At 35.0% G+C, this 16,064-nt stretch overlaps 2 protein-coding genes and 1 long non-coding RNA gene across 5 annotated transcripts; 1 reads left to right on the top strand and 2 right to left on the bottom strand.

Annotated features, from left to right (window-relative positions):
- Positions 1–6,129: 6,129 nt before the first annotated feature.
- LOC306877633 (uncharacterized protein) lies at positions 6,130–8,563 on the bottom strand. Of its 2 annotated transcripts, none has more exons than XM_079429499.1 (5): positions 8,433–8,563; positions 7,389–7,561; positions 7,193–7,257; positions 6,669–6,769; positions 6,130–6,387 (listed from the first exon to the last, which is right to left on the bottom strand). In XM_079429499.1, exons 2-5 carry the CDS (start codon positions 7,416–7,418, stop codon positions 6,275–6,277), a joined length of 309 nt encoding a protein of 102 aa, XP_079285625.1. In that variant the 5' UTR covers positions 7,419–7,561; positions 8,433–8,563; the 3' UTR covers positions 6,130–6,274. The 2 variants fall into 2 exon arrangements, with proteins under 2 accessions (XP_079285625.1, XP_079285624.1); XM_079429498.1 differs by having other exon boundaries at positions 8,429–8,522.
- A 546-nt stretch (positions 8,564–9,109) lies between these two features.
- LOC306877630 (serum paraoxonase/arylesterase 2-like) lies at positions 9,110–12,821 on the top strand. Of its 2 annotated transcripts, none has more exons than XM_079429495.1 (9): positions 9,110–9,356; positions 9,964–10,034; positions 10,306–10,361; positions 10,465–10,630; positions 10,828–10,954; positions 11,037–11,237; positions 11,367–11,448; positions 11,657–11,785; positions 11,967–12,821. In XM_079429495.1, exons 1-9 carry the CDS (start codon positions 9,346–9,348, stop codon positions 12,129–12,131), a joined length of 1,008 nt encoding a protein of 335 aa, XP_079285621.1. In that variant the 5' UTR covers positions 9,110–9,345; the 3' UTR covers positions 12,132–12,821. The 2 variants fall into 2 exon arrangements, with proteins under 2 accessions (XP_079285621.1, XP_079285620.1); XM_079429494.1 differs by having other exon boundaries at positions 9,323–9,730.
- Positions 10,573–15,835, bottom strand: LOC306877632. Its single transcript, XR_013784892.1, has 6 exons — positions 15,754–15,835; positions 15,223–15,310; positions 14,813–14,898; positions 13,947–13,974; positions 13,630–13,737; positions 10,573–11,227 (listed from the first exon to the last, which is right to left on the bottom strand). It is a non-coding gene; the product is annotated as an uncharacterized lncRNA (long non-coding RNA).
- Positions 15,836–16,064: the final 229 nt, after the last annotated feature.

The following is a 16,064-nucleotide window of genomic DNA, read 5'->3' as shown; positions in this document are numbered from 1 at the left end:
TGTGCTAACAAATTCAACAGAAGTTTAATTTTAATGTGAACAGTGATTACAGGGTTTGAAGTGTAACTAGTACTGCAGGTTTTTCAGTTTTCTTAAAGCCACACCCCAGTACAGCACTCAGAGCCTGCAGTTCAAAGTAACGTGAGAGAGTCACACACACAGGTAAGCTGTGGCTTCATCTGACACAATAGTGTGGTTATGCTATGCACTAAAAAGAGAAAATTATTCAGAGAACAATGTTTGTGAATCAGACAAAATTCCAGTCGTTGTCTTTGCAAAGGGTGTAGATGCCTTTTCCAGAAATGCTTCTGTAGCTTGCCATTGTCACACACATAGTTTACTTAAAAGTATTTCACCTTATGCTTATGATATAATATCTTGATGACAGGAATACAAAGGCTCCTGTCACCACCAAACAACACATTTAAGTATGCTGATTTGCATATAAGTGTTCACAGCTGGCAAGCATTTGTCTTCTCTTTTGCTGTGGTAAGAGTCAGTCAGCCTAGATTTGATATTTCTAAAGTGATTAGCCAGGGGTGCTCTGTTATCTCCATACCTCTTTTTGTTAGTAAGTCAGCTTCTTTCCTCTCATATTATCGAGCCCATTGCTATTGTTGATAGATAAAAGTTACACAATTAGCCGATGACACTGCTCTCTTTATTCAAAGTGAGAATCAGATATCTGTGACAATTGATTTAATTGGTGAATTTTCAAGAACTTCTGGGGTATACTTAAATTTGGCTAACTATGAGCTTATGGCCATAAAGGAATGTCTCGAAACTAGCTATAATTCCCCAAAAGAATGAGGTTCAATATCTTAGAGTATTGATAACCAAAGACCAGAAAAGAAGGTGCTTGCTAAATTTTAGTCCTATTATTGGAAAAAATAAAAAGAAGTTAAATCATTGGCTAATAAGAGACCTTTCTTAAAGGGGTAGAGTTTTAATTACAAAGGCAGACGGTATTTCTACTTATTTATGCAGCAATGGCTTTACAAATTGATTAAAAAAAAAACTATGTAAAGAAATTGACAAAATATTAATTGACTTCAATTTTGAAAAATAAAATACAATTACATAAAGAAGACAGTTATTATGAATTCATATGAAAATGGTGGCTTAAATGTTTTGGAATTTGCAACATTAAATAATACATGTGAGGTTAATTGGCAAACTGTTAAAAACTGTTAAAAATCCGGATTCCATTTGTTGTTTTATTCCCATATTCTATCAAAATTTCATATTAATTTCATATCAATCTCATATTCTATCTAGTTTATAATTGCTTATATTTTGTATAATGTTTATTGTTTATATCATGTATATTGTTACGTGTTTGATCTTTTTAATAAAAAAACCCCACAAAAAAAACATTAACAGTAGGATAACAAAAAAAAAAAAAGAGTCAGTCAACCAATTGAGTGTCCCCATATGAAGACAGGTAAAACAACCAAGTTATGTCTTCAAACCCCTTTATTCTGACATATTTTCTGACATATTACAGATCAGAAATATCTGACTTTGTCTGAAATTATTTGTAACATCATTAATATAATAATTCTGCATGTTTGTAATGGCCTCATATTACTTGTGGCACACTATGTATGTAAAAAACAATTTTTTAATTAAAAAAAATATTTTAGAATGATTGTGCATGCCGTTATATCCGAATTCATATGAACTAATTTACTTGTTGTTGTTATTCATATTAATATAAGAGTATTAGAAAGTTCAAGATATGGTGACAGCAGCAAAAACATTTTAATCTAGAATACTGAAATTAGAGAGAAAAACAAACAGTTATTGAGCATGTTAACTATGCTTGAATGTGGCACTGTATCACAGTAAATGGTGTACTAAAAATTTAAAGCAGTTACATCATGTTGCTGAATGTGGCACCTGCATGCAAAGAGGCTTCCAGTACATTGCTAATATCAATAGAAGAGAATGTGGTGTACTTGTTCATCAGAAGTTCATCATTCATCATGACTCAGATTTTCAAACCAGCAGAATTTACTGGTAAAAGTCTATTTTATCAATATGGATAATGTTTTGCAACATTCCCATGCTTAAATTCAAATACTACTTGTGTATAACTAAAAAACGGAACAAATAGACAGCAAGAAATTACACCACCTATGTACTTTTTTAGAATTGGATCAAATTATTAATTTATTCATAGTGCTTGATTTGATCACTGATTATGATTTTTGCTCCACACCATACACATTTCTAGGTTATATAAAGCACTGTGTATGCACTGTAAGGCCTGACTGTGAATTTTCCTTGGAAAGCACACTTGAAAATAATGTATATCACATTTAATCCAAATTTGTCACTTTTAAGTTGGCAGAATCTGCTTTAGAGGTTCTGGCATAACTGAACATTCCATTAATATTGCTGCAAACTTGCTGAGCAATACTAACATAAAAGGCTCCACCGGTCACAGCACAAATAAATATCTCAAAAATCTCATTTACAATATATGAAAATTATTTTAAGCGAATTGGTATGAAAATAATAGGTAATAGTGCCGACTACTGACCAATCCATGCTACTACACCGACATATTGCTTCACAGAATCCCTTTGATAAAGGATATTTGTGACAATAAACACGTATATATTTTTAACTAATTGCTATATCACGTGATACAAGCTGGCTTATTGTTATGCATTATTATTATTATTATATGTATAAGAATGTAAAGAGCACAAATGGCTTTTTGGTTGTTGCCATATAGAGATTCCTGCTAAATCAGAGGTACATAAATATCTTCTACATGAAATGCAGCAGCGGTCGCGTGAAGGCCTCCTCATGTGAAGACCGAAGAGTGTAAAGACCATCGACTCTCCCGTGCGACTCCACCGGGCTGGGACACCGGCAAAGGATATAAGTATCACTTTTTATTTCTCCTCTTTTCTACTACTTGTTTCACTTCTGTTTCAGTTTTTATAACCATTTCTTACTATGTGTTAGCAGCAAGTTATTGTTTTTAGCATGTGTGTTTGGCAGTGTTATTTCTTAGGATTACTGATAAACTATACTGTCGTGATTTGTTTTTATCTATTTTCATTTTAGTTAAATAATGTCTGAATTAATTATGTCTGTATAGGTCTTTGTCACAGATCAACCAGGCTCTCACTCCAGCCAATCACAGCGAGCACCATCACCAGAGTTCTAATGAGCACACCTGCTCCATCATCACCTCATCAAGTCACCATATAACCACACACCTCACAACAGTCAAACGTCCGGTCTCGTTCATGCGAAGTGGATTCCTGAACGTTATCTCAAAGACCTACCTGTTACTTACTTACCTGCCTGTGAACTTACCTCTTGTGTTTCCTTCGAGTGTTGTGTCCATCCGTGTCCTGGATCCCCGTCTGTCTTCTCTGGAGCTTCACGACGAAGCAGCGAGGTGTGTGGTTCCCGAACATCCACGAGCTCCTGTCAACAAACAACCCGGTTCTATAAAATTCCTATCTCATCGTCCATCTACTCGACATCAGATACTCACTGCCACGTTCACCTGCCTTTACTCTCCAGCCAAATAAACTTTACCTGTTTTCTTTATTAACTAGTACTTTAGCAGTGGCCCCGTTCAAGGACGTAGCTCCCGATTGTGCTTTTCCTCCCCTAATTATGCACTTAACATGCCAACCAACCTTGAGATGTTTCATTTTATTATTATTATTATTATTATTATTTAGTCATTTATCAGACACTTTTATCCAAAGAGTCTTACAAATGACAACAGAAGCAATCAATTGCAGTATTAAAACAACCAAAAACAGATCCAAAACTAAAAGTTAAAACTTTATAAATACAACCTATACACATTTTAAAAATAAAGAAATTAAATAAAAATGACAAATGCATACAACAAAATTTTAAAACTTAACATTTAAATGGAAAAAAGCTAAAAACAATTCAAAATATTAAAGAACAAAAGGTATAAGAGTATAATAATGATTCTAACATAAGACTAAGCCAAATACCAAAAAAACAACTATATACAGGTCCTTCTCAAAAAATTAGCATATTGTGATAAAGTTCATTATTTTCTGTAATGTACTGATAAACATTAGACTTTCATATATTTTAGATTCATTACAACACAACTGAAGTAGTTCAAGCCTTTTATTGTTTTAATATTGATGATTTTGGCATACAGCTCATGAAAACCCAAAATTCCTATCTCAAACAATTAGCATATCATGAAAAGGTTCTCTAAACGAGCTATTAACCTAATCATCTGAATCAACTAATTAACTCTAAACACCTGCAAAAGATTCCTGAGGCTTTTAAAAACTCCCAGCCTGGTTCATTACTCAAAACCGCAATCATGGGTAAGACTGCCGACCTGACTGCTGTCCAGAAGGCCATCATTGACACCCTCAAGCAAGAGGGTAAGACCCAGAAAGAAATTTCTGAACGAATGGGCTGTTCCCAGAGTGCTGTATCAAGGCACCTCAGTGGGAAGTCTGTGGGAAGGAAAAAGTGTGGCAGAAAACGCAGCACAACGAGAAGAGGTGACCGGACCCTGAGGAAGATTGTGGAGAAGGACCGATTCCAGACCTTGGGGGACCTGCGGAAGCAGTGGACTGAGTCTGGAGTAGAAACATCCAGAGCCACCGTGTACAGGCGTGTGCAGAAAATGGGCTACAGGTGCCGTATTCCCCAGGTCAAGCCACTTTTGAACCAGAAACAGCGGCAGAAGCGCCTGACCTGGGCTACAGAGAAGCAGCACTGGACTGTTGCTCAGTGGTCCAAAGTACTTTTTTCGGATGAAAGCAAATTTTGCATGTCATTCGGAAATCAAGGTGCCAGAGTCTGGAGGAAGACTGGGGAGAGGGAAATGCCAAAATGCCTGAAGTCCAGTGTCAAGTACCCACAGTCAGTGATGGTCTGGGGTGCCATGTCAGCTGCTGGTGTTGGTCCACTGTGTTTTATCAAGGGCGGGGTCAATGCAGCTAGCTATCAGGAGATTTTGCTTTTCTTGAGGTGTAAATTGTCACGTGTTCCATTGCCATCTATTTCCCTGGCTTATTTCTTTAATATGTCATCTTAATGTTACCTCTTTCAAATCCGAGATTAAATTTACATCAGAGACGTAACATCTACTAGTAATTAACTTTAAATTTTAGTTGCACCTTTTGTGTAAAGTGAGAAATCGATTCAAACAATATATATTTGGCTTGACAGACTGCTTGAATTGATTATAAACTCTTCTTTCTATCGACTAAATATGTTAGCTTAAAGCAAGAGTTAAACTTCACTAGACTTGGCATATGTTCTCAATAGCTATCACTAGTTGACTGTGTAAAAATATATATAGCCTATATTATCAGTTTGTGAAGTCCATGCAACACAGAACCTTTACCAAAAGCATCCATGGCAATTAATGTTTTTTTTTTTTATTATTATTACACCTGACCCCACCAACATTAGTTAGGTTCAACCTTCATGTTAAGGCCTACTTAAACACATTTCTGTACGAATCACATCGTATGAAAGTACCCAGCAAACATTGAGACGTGTAAAGACCGTTGAAAAGACGTCCCTTCGTCACGTCCCGTTATGGTTGAAAAATAGTTCCGAAATGAAAGTTGAACCGACGTCTTTGACGTCTTCTGGCCGTGAAATGCACGTCTTTTCTGGACGTCCACGGACGTCTAAATAGGTCATCTTCTGGATGTTTATAATATGTACTGCTGCATAATTTACGTGTGTACATTAATATATAAAATAAACACATACCATATTGTCTAACATCGTGAAATGCATTATGTCTCGAGGTTTACACATTTGCTGAACTTGACTAAGGTTCCAAAAAGGTCCAAAAGCGGTCCAGTCCGACCTGGACGTCTATAAAATGTTTTCCCCACGTGTACTTTACAACCAATAACACATTATTTGTGAGCTTAAATATTTTACTTTACCACAAGATACCATGAACTTAACATTTTTGAATAATATCTTCCAGTTATTAAACATTCAAACAAGACACAAGTATTGCAATTTAGTTAAATCTGCGGTAATTGTGTTTTCAGTATTTTTAAATTAATGTGTAGTTTTTAATCAAACAACATAAAAACACAGGATATAAGTATAAACACACCATTCTTTTCCAAAAAAAATCTATTTTATTTTTGTGCTCCACAACATAATTGCATATTTTGTGTGTGTATGTATATTTATTTATAAATTATAACAATAAACAGGTTAAACACTGATTCAGTAACTTTGCCATTGGGTTTACCACCATTTACTTCTTATAACCCCCACCCCCAGCTCTTCCTGGAGCATGTTTCAAGTGTTCCGCCATTGCTACGTAAATTTCCAAGTCAGTAGCATTTGGGCTCCACCTCTTCACAGCATCTGAGGGAAGAGAATATGAATGTAAAAAGCAAGAAGTTAAACAAGCACTCATTTAGAAAGTGTTTTTGTTAATCAAACTAATTGTACAATGCAGTCGAACAAGACTTCAAAATTCAAAATGAAGACTTAATTCATGACACAGGATGTTGATTTCATACATGTCCACATATGAGTAAACTGGGACTAAAAACATGTTTATTATGCGTTTGGACATTTCTGATAAAAATAGGTATTTTAAATAAATAAGACACAAGGAACATACAATGTGTGTCACAAATTACCTTGTATTATATTATATAAAGGTGTAGCCTTGAATGCCTTCTTTTCCAGCTGGCCACCACCCCTCATGTTGAATTTTGCCATTAAGGCATTTGACATGATTCTGAGAAATAAACAATTCAGGATTTACTTCATAATATTAAAATGCATTGCAAATTAGCAGTACTGTGCAGCTTGCCAGTTGCATGCAGTGTATGCAGTGTTAAAACATACACTTTCACAACCACTAGTCTATCATGTAATAAGTGCTCTGTCCCTATCCAAAGTTGTGACACGTAATGACTCATTAATTTCTTACACTAACATTATGGTTTTTATATCTTGTTTAAAGTCCTACGAACAGCCTGATTTAGCACAGACATTAAAACTTCAACACAAAAACTGGCAATTATATAAGTAGATATAATGTGTGACAGAATTATAGTATTATCAAAGGTTGAGGTCATTATTGTAGCTACTGTTATTATTGTAATTTTTTCTGAAATATGACAGCTAAACACACAAACACTGCTAGGTAAATACATACCTGTTCATGACTTTGTTTACACAGTCTCTGACTGACATTCCGCCAACTCTGGACAGTTGCTGAACCTAAAAGTGACACCACAATCAAAAGAAATGTAATATGATATTTAAATAACACTTAACTGTGTGTGCACGTACATATGCATTTATGTATATCTGGAAATATACCCAAAATCCTCATCACATTTTAAACTTACACAGATCCACTTCTTTTGGTCATCTTTCATGCACTCTTCAAAGGATTTCAGGTCACTTTCAGACTCTAGTCTCGTAAACGATGATGACGACTTTCCAGGGTCAAGAATGGCAGCAAGTTGCTGAAGTTCCTCTTTTAGGTCAAACAGCAGGCTAAACACTTTCCTTTGGAATCCTGATAGAGAAATCATTACATTAACATGTATTTTACACATATCTGGACACTTGAGTACTTAAAGCACAAAATTTTATATGAGACTTGCAGTCACACTGCGTCTCCACTTTATTTGATAGTCAGAGGACATGTTTAGCAAATCTAAAATGACAAAATACTTTTAAAGCACTTATTGTAGTCAGCCATGTTCTAATTAATTTACAGATTTCAGTGAATTATTCTTCAGATTCTACAGTTTTAACATTGCAGTGCCTTTCATTTCATTTATTTTCAGAAATAAACTGTCAGATTGCTACATCTGAGTAGCACTTTTTATTTTAATCTTTAAACATGTTTAATTAACCAATGTGCTCTTATGTGCTGCATGTCTTTGATATCAAAGTACATATCCATTTAACTACTGTTTTTTTCCTTTTATGCAAATTTTAGTTTTTACTGAATCAATTTACCACCAAGAGGTTTGCTTAAGCAAAGTAATCCCACATTTTTCTCAAGAAGTTATCCTAATAATAAAGAAATATATATATATATATATATATATATACGTGTGTGTGTGTGTGTACTATACTGAATATATAATTTTTTATGTATCTCATAACACAAACACACTTTAACATTCTGTGAAAATATTCGAAAGGTGGTTACTTCAATTTTTAAGTTCCATAAACGTTTTATTTTGCCACAGATGAGTTTGTTTTTAGGGTTAAAAAAGGCCCTAGCATTAAACATTACCTTTTAGCATACTAGCTAACTTCAGCCAAACTTAATTTAACTTGACAGTGTGCTTATACTTGCTTTTGGATTTTTGTTCCGAGTAAAACAAGTAAAAATACAATACATTAATAAAATACCTCAAAATGTACTTACCCACCAGTAAATTTTTAATGATTCGTAAACTCTCCTCGTGTTGTAGAAATACGTTATCGCTCACTCATCTTCTTCTGGTGTTTTTGGCGGTTTTACAAACCAGCATAAAAAGATGCATTACCGCCACCTACTGATCTGGAATGTAGAGTATACAAAATGTCATATCGCGAGATTATCTGCTATAGGGATATCATATCGCGAGATTTGTTACAACATCTTGGCAGCAGTTTTTGCATCCAGCTCAGACTTTAAATTGTGACTTTATGAATAACGTATGAATAACTTATGAATATAGCCTATATATATTTAATAATTATATAAACAAAATAATGAAATCATATTGTAATGTATGGGAAACTGGTGGAATAATGAGTAAATGCAGTGATTTCACAATTACTTAACTACAGGGGCACTTTGTGAATAGAATTTGACATAAAACAAGATGTAAAACAAACTGAAGTTTTTTTTTTAATAAAGATTTCCGTGCTGGTTTGTATGGGTCTTACTAAACGTTTAAAGGACGTCAGTGGACGACTATTAACAACCTCTTAAGAAACTACTTGGGCACTTGAATAAATTACTGTAGTATGTGAATGTGAATGTGAATGTGTAAGCACAATGGCTTTTGCATATTTCATAAGGATTTTAAAGAGGTTGACGATGGACTATAAATGCACGTGTAGAAGACGTCACCTGCTGGACGTCCTTTCACAACTGAATCACAACAGGGTATATTTTGAACTACACGCAGCTAAAAGTCAAAGTAACAACTTTACATGCAACCACAGAGAATTGTAAACATGTACAAACGTATTTGAATGCATTTTTAAGAAATATTTTTTGTTACAATTTTTTGCATATTTTGTCGTCCTACCGCGACTATTTTTGGCCAGGGACAGGACGTCGCCGTCGGACCAATGTTTGCTGGGTAATCACTACCTCGTAAAATAGTTACTTTTCTCTGGGCTGACGTTTACCATATTCTGATTGAACTTTACAAATACTATCCATGTTTATCACATCTTGGCTGGTTTGACAGAAATAGAAAACAAACAAACAAATGCAATAGCATGTAACCAATAAGCAGAACTGAATTCTGGAAATTATTCCCAAATGTACATTTATGTATTTGTATACAAAACTTCGCGCATAAAAAGCGGACATGGCAACACTGATGGGTTAATAATGTTCGTGCGCTCGAGGCAGCGCGAGAGTTTCAGACAGTATGGGTAAGTTAGCAGCACTCTCGCTGTCTGTTGCAGCTCTTGCAGTTTTGATCGGAGAAAGACTCTTTACATTAAGGTTGGTTGATGTCCGATCGAATTTAAATAGGCCTAATAATGACTTGCGATTACTGTTATTTGAATACCAAACTTTATAACTATTGCAGTAAATGTTTTCTTTGACTGCACGCTGTTCTAATCATTGCTGCTACTTACTGACATATTAATTAGGCTACTGTTTAAACATGATTACTGAACATGACAATAATCATGGGAATATCTACTATATATGTATTTTTGTCTTCTCCACAGGCATGTATCACTTTCCTACAGAGAACTCACCCAGAACTACCTTCCTAACTGTCGCCATATAGAGGGCATAGGTAAGTAAACACTGAATTGATTGCCTTCTTTTCTGGTCACGTGTCAGTTTGCTGGACTGAATTTACCAGCTTGGACCTAATGCAGTGTTGCTAATTCAATTATAAATGTGAGATTCATGTGAAATAATGTTTTATTGGTGTGGTGCAAGTTTTGTAGTGTTTTGCTTTTGTAATTATTTCTGTAATTGAGTAAAGAGCATTTGAAGAAGCATATGTGTAGGTTTCTGACACTGCAAATGTGGATGTAGTGTGTTATTTTTGTTTTAAACAGAACATGGTGCTGAAGATATCACCATACTTGAAAATGGACTGGCCTTTCTGAGCACTGTATGTAAAGACAACAAAATCATTACTGAGTAATCTCATGTTAGCAACAGTCGTTTTTACTATTAATTTGACCTTTAAACATGTTCAAATGAATTAAACACAGGGCTTGAAGTATCCAGGCTTACCATCCTATTCAGATGACCCTGGAAAGATCTACACCCTGAATCTGTTGGATTCTGAACTGAAAATTAAAGCACTGAACATCAAGGGAGACTTTGACAAAGACTCTTTTAATCCACTTGGAATCAGCGTGTACACGGATGACAAAGGTTTGCCATTTTTATTCAATAAATATATACATAAACAAGAAAAGTTTAATTCCTTATCGAATTTTCTATACTTGCATTGATATCACATAATTTATAATACCTACACACATAAGGAGTAGTTATTGTGAAATGTTAAAACTATATTGTGGATGATTGTGAATGAACCTAAAAAAGTATGAATTCTTCTCTCACTACAGATGGTGCTGTACACCTATTTGTTGTGAATCATCCTCAAGGCAACAGTCAAGTGGAGATTTTCCGATTTGTTGAGGATGAAAATGCTCTTCAATACATCAAGACCATCAGGCATGAACTCCTGCACAAGTATGTGCTCCTTTAAACCACAATATTGCTGTAACATACCAAAAAACTAAAGTATAAATTCTAGTTTATTTGCATTTGTTAGTGTGAATGATATAGTAGCTGTGGGGACCGAAAGCTTTTATGCCACCAATGATCATTACTTCACGAATGGGATTCTCAAGTTTGTGGAGCCGTTTCTGTCTTTGCCCTGGTGTGACGTCGTCTACTACAGCCCTCAGACCGTGCAGGTTGTGGCAGGGGGCTTCTTGATTGCCAACGGCATAAATATCTCCCCTGACAAAAGGCAAGTTTCAGGAAAAAAAATCAAGCTTTGCATTGATAAAAGCACAGCATAGTGTAATATTACTATTAAAGCATTATTGCGTAATCATGTCCTGTTTATATGTTGTTAATACAATTAACATCATTTCAGGCATTTGTATGTGGCAGATATACTGAAGCACAAAATTGTTGTCTTGGAAATACAGAAAAACACTGTATTGTCTCATGTAAAGGTAAACACCAAACTACATAAAATATTCACACCTTATTTTATCCCAAAGCAGAATATTTGTTTTAATCTATTCAAGTATGGAATTGTAAGTTGTGTTAGCTTCAAACGCAAACATGAAACAATTTAATAGTTTTTTTTACTTAGTAGAAAAAGAGAACTACTCTGTCTGCTATTGCTAATATTACTGCATGGTAATTTTTCTTACCCAGGAGGTTGATGTGGGGTCACTGTGTGACAACATTGAGGTAGACCGTGAATCTGGAGATCTATGGCTGGGCTGCCACCCAAACGGTCTTAAATGTGTATTTCATGATCCAAATGATCCACCTGGTTCTGAGGTGTGTGTGAATATATTTATTGTGTAGTGTCTAGTGCCTATGCTAAAATATGATGAGCTGTCGTGTTTGAATCTGGCTCACATCATGTTCTCATCTCTTATCCTTTCCTTTCCCAATATCTTCTGTCTTATCTCAACTGTCCCTGAGTTACAAATCTATAAATAACAATATTCTCCCGTAGGTTATCAGGATTGAGAACATCCTATCTGAAAAGCCCAGGGTGACTCGGGTATATTCAGATGACGGCAGTGTGATCATTGCTTCTTCAGTGGCAACACAATATGGAGGAAAGTTGCTCATTGGAACCGTTTATCAGAAAGCTCTGATGTGTGACCTTAAATTGTGAATATACTCAGGGAAGAATAAATATTGGCTCAAGTATTTGAAAGAATGTGTCTGAATAGAGTCATTTTAAAGGCAACACAAAACAAAGTCAAGGCCTTTTGTAGGGTAAGGTTTGAAAAATCAATCCATATGATATAAGTTTAGCTTAACACAGGCTGATTGGGTATCATATCTAAATATGTGAGCGTGACTTAGCATATGTTCTCAGTAGCTGTCTGACACTTGATTTTTATTTCTTGAGTTGTGTAAAAAATATATATTCATCAATTTATGATGTACGTGTAACACAAATAAACATTTACCAACACACTCTCACTGAAATTAGCAAAACATTTGTGAAAATGGACAATAGTTACTAATTCGTATGAACTTTGTGTTTTCTATTTAATAGCAGGGATTAAGAGCACATTAGTAGCAAAGGCCGCTGTATGCAGAGCGGTAAATAAAGTGTGCCTCACTCTCGCGCTCTTTCTGAGAACTTTTGTGTAGACTAGTTTCCCTCGCACAAACCCATAGCCGTGGTGCTGCAGCACCCCCCCACCACACAGGGCTGGGTCTAAGGGGGAGCAATGCCCCCCAGATTTTCCTTGTGCCCCTCCAGATACTTCTTGTGCCCCTCAATCATCCCCAGGATACTTAATTTTTGTGATAGTCTTGTGATTATGATGATTTGTGATATTAAAATGACCAGAAATATACCTAGTGCGGTTCTATTTTTCTTGCGCGCGTCCCACATCCTTACAATTCCCCCTCACTGACAGAATTTCGTGTGAAATGTTCATGCAATATTACCGCAATTTTAAATTCCGACTTGTAAAAAGCACTAACGTCAACTTTATCGCTTCTCAAGACAGCGACCAACAATCACATAAACACAAGCTCTGTAATTGCACTCTATAGTCAAACGCGCTCACACCACTGTAGCCTAATGTAATTATTAACTACGCACAGCATAACTTTTTGGGCAAGTTCAATGTTATGTCATAAAATATTTTAAAAGACTGAATTTGTATTTAAACTGATCACAAAATAAAAAATACATTAAGTTTAATTTTAATGCCGCATGTCCACGATTATTCAAACAACAAATTATACAGTGAGCAAATAATAGGCTATAATAACTGAATTCAGTCTAGCGCGAGTGTGAGCTCCAGTAATAATATTTCCTATAAGGGAACATAGTGAGCATCGATGCTTCCTGGTTTTCACAGCTTTTTTAGGGAGCAAACTAAATTTTGTGATTGAGACAGCCCTTAAACACTGACTACTGAGCAAGGACCTGAGTGATTCACACCCAGAGTTTAGGTCCACACCTGATCACGCTCACCTGTTTGTGACTTTATATTTAGTAAAACTGAAGAACTTGATTTAGTTTGTTCATGTGCACTGCACTAGGTTGGAGCAAAACTCTGCATGTAAGTGGACCTTGAGAGACAATGTTGAGATCTCCTAACATGACAATTCAGAGAGGCAGGATGACTTCTAGATTGATGACTTACAACACTGGTGTCCAGTCCTGGGCATGGAGGACCAACGTTCTGCAGAGTTTCTGGTGATACTTGATCAACTGCTCAGGTCTGCTTAATTGGGGTTGGAGCTAAACCAAACTAAAAAAAAAGAGAAAGACAAAATAAAGTAAAAAATTATGATTCATAAATATGCACAACGTCTGAAAATGCGCAAAGATGAGAAGAAAGCAATGTGTTTAATGAGAACTTTCAACCCACTGAAAAATAAGAAGCAATATTAAGTCACAGATGCATTTTTATTTATTCTTGTTATTCTTCTTATTATTCTTCAAATAAATTATAATTACCTTTTGGTTTATTGATGATTTTCAGTCTCTGAAATAGAAACATTCTATCAATTATGGATGGCATCATACATCATATGTAACGATATTTAATAGGAGATCTAACACCATGTCTACACTGGATGGCACAACAAAATACAATAGAACCTATAATTATATGATGATATCTACACTGGATGTGGCGCGGTGCAACACAACAAATCTCTGACCGTAAACTGATGCCTCGTTCTATTTATGACGTACTGACACAAAGTTCAAATGATTTTCAATGGTCCCTTTGTCGCGTCCAGTGTAGACACGGTTTGAGAGTGTCTAGCTTAAGTATAGAGAATGGGAATCTACGTCATTGTGCATTGCATTCTGGGTATACAATACAAATCACCAGAGGAAAAGATTACTATTTACGTTAATATTTTTAAGAGCTTCTGGCATTTTATTAGAATAAATGAATGAATATTCGAATCCCTTGTGTTATTAAAGTTTGTGGTCAGTTATTTGTTTTTGAAATAAGTCTCTTTATGTTCACCAAGAAAACTGCATTTATTTGATCATAAATAAAAACAGTAATGTTTTGAAATATTATTTAAAATAATTTTTCTATGTGAATATATTGTAAAATGTAATTTATTCTTGTTTTCGCAAAGCGTGATTTCTGAAGGATCATGTGACACTGAAGAAATACAGCTTTGATCACTTTTTAAAACATACTGAAATAGAAAATAGTTATAAAAAAATTGTAATTTCACAATATTACTGTTTTACTGTATTTTAATCAAATAAATACAGCAGTGGTGAGCATAAAAGACTTCTTTCAAATACAGGACAAATCTGACCCTTAAACTTTAGGCAGTGTATGTTTGAGGTATTACTAGTCATATGGTTCATAATGTCTAGAGATGTTCTTCGACAGGAGATACGCTCCAACTGTAGTGCACAGCCATCAGCATGGAAGAATCTAGGAACATAAACAATCTGTCACAGAGCCAACAATATGTATTATACAATGCCAGGTTTATTTAAACTATAGCAGAGGTGAAATGCAGAAAACAAAAATAATAATTTACAGAATATACAATTTAATAACAATGTACATTATAGGTTTACTTATTTAGTAATGCTCTTACAGTGTTACTTATGTTTGGACATCAAAGCCCTTTTAAAATAACTAACAAGCAAACACACACACAATTTTGCAAAAGAAAATTACAAATGCATGGTGATATAGGCAAAATATGTTGTGAAAGATGCATATAAAGTTATTTAAGCTTTCTCAGATCACCTGTGTTTTCTATTTCTCTGTCAGCAGCTCCCTTCAGAAATTGTTTAAATCAGGAACTTCTCCTGTGTCAGGGTTTTTTCTGACACTTCTGAGATCACAGAACAAGTATCAATATGTGTTTAAAGATCAAAACCTGTTCTAAGTTTCAGCCCATTTTCACGCTCTATGTAAGTGATGTATCCGATTAACTGTACAGTAGCGTTACATACTTTTAGGTTAAATTAATTAGTTTAACTTACTTCCATTCATCCTTTGACAACTTGCCAGCAAAACCTTTATATAAAAAACGCTCATCTACACATAAGATACCATTAAAAGCCCAAACTTTCAGAAACAAGAGCTCAAGTCTATAGTTTCGTTAGCTCTTATAGTTAGCCTCACGGTTGAGATGCTAATGGGCTTTTTCCGAAGACACTAACGTTAAACCATTTCTATAAAGTAAATATTCAACAAAAGCGTGTCATTTACATGAAAAAAAGTGTCAGGAACACTTGTATGTACTATTTGTGTAATTCTAGAGACTAAACTTACCTGAAATGAGTGAAAACAGCAGTGAGAGACAGCCTTTAGCTGTTTGACAGTTGAGCTGCCACCCCGTTTCCATGGAGACTTCCTCAGCAGCGAGTGCACGTTAAAGCACGTAGAAGTCACGCAGAATTTACGTAAATATAATATATAATATAATATAATATAATAGCTTTAGAAATGGTAAACGTGGTGTAGAAATAACAATGAAAAAACATTGATTAAAAACTAAGGCGTATAAATAGGAATAGATTTTTTCGTACACATTAATACGCATCATGAACTATTTTTAAACTTTGTTTTATGTATTTTTAAAA

Source organism: Barbus barbus (assembly GCF_936440315.1).
Source record: "Barbus barbus genome assembly, chromosome: 12".
In the NCBI taxonomy this organism is placed as follows: Eukaryota; Metazoa; Chordata; class Actinopteri; order Cypriniformes; family Cyprinidae; genus Barbus; species Barbus barbus.
This window is presented reverse-complemented; position numbering and strand designations above follow the sequence as displayed.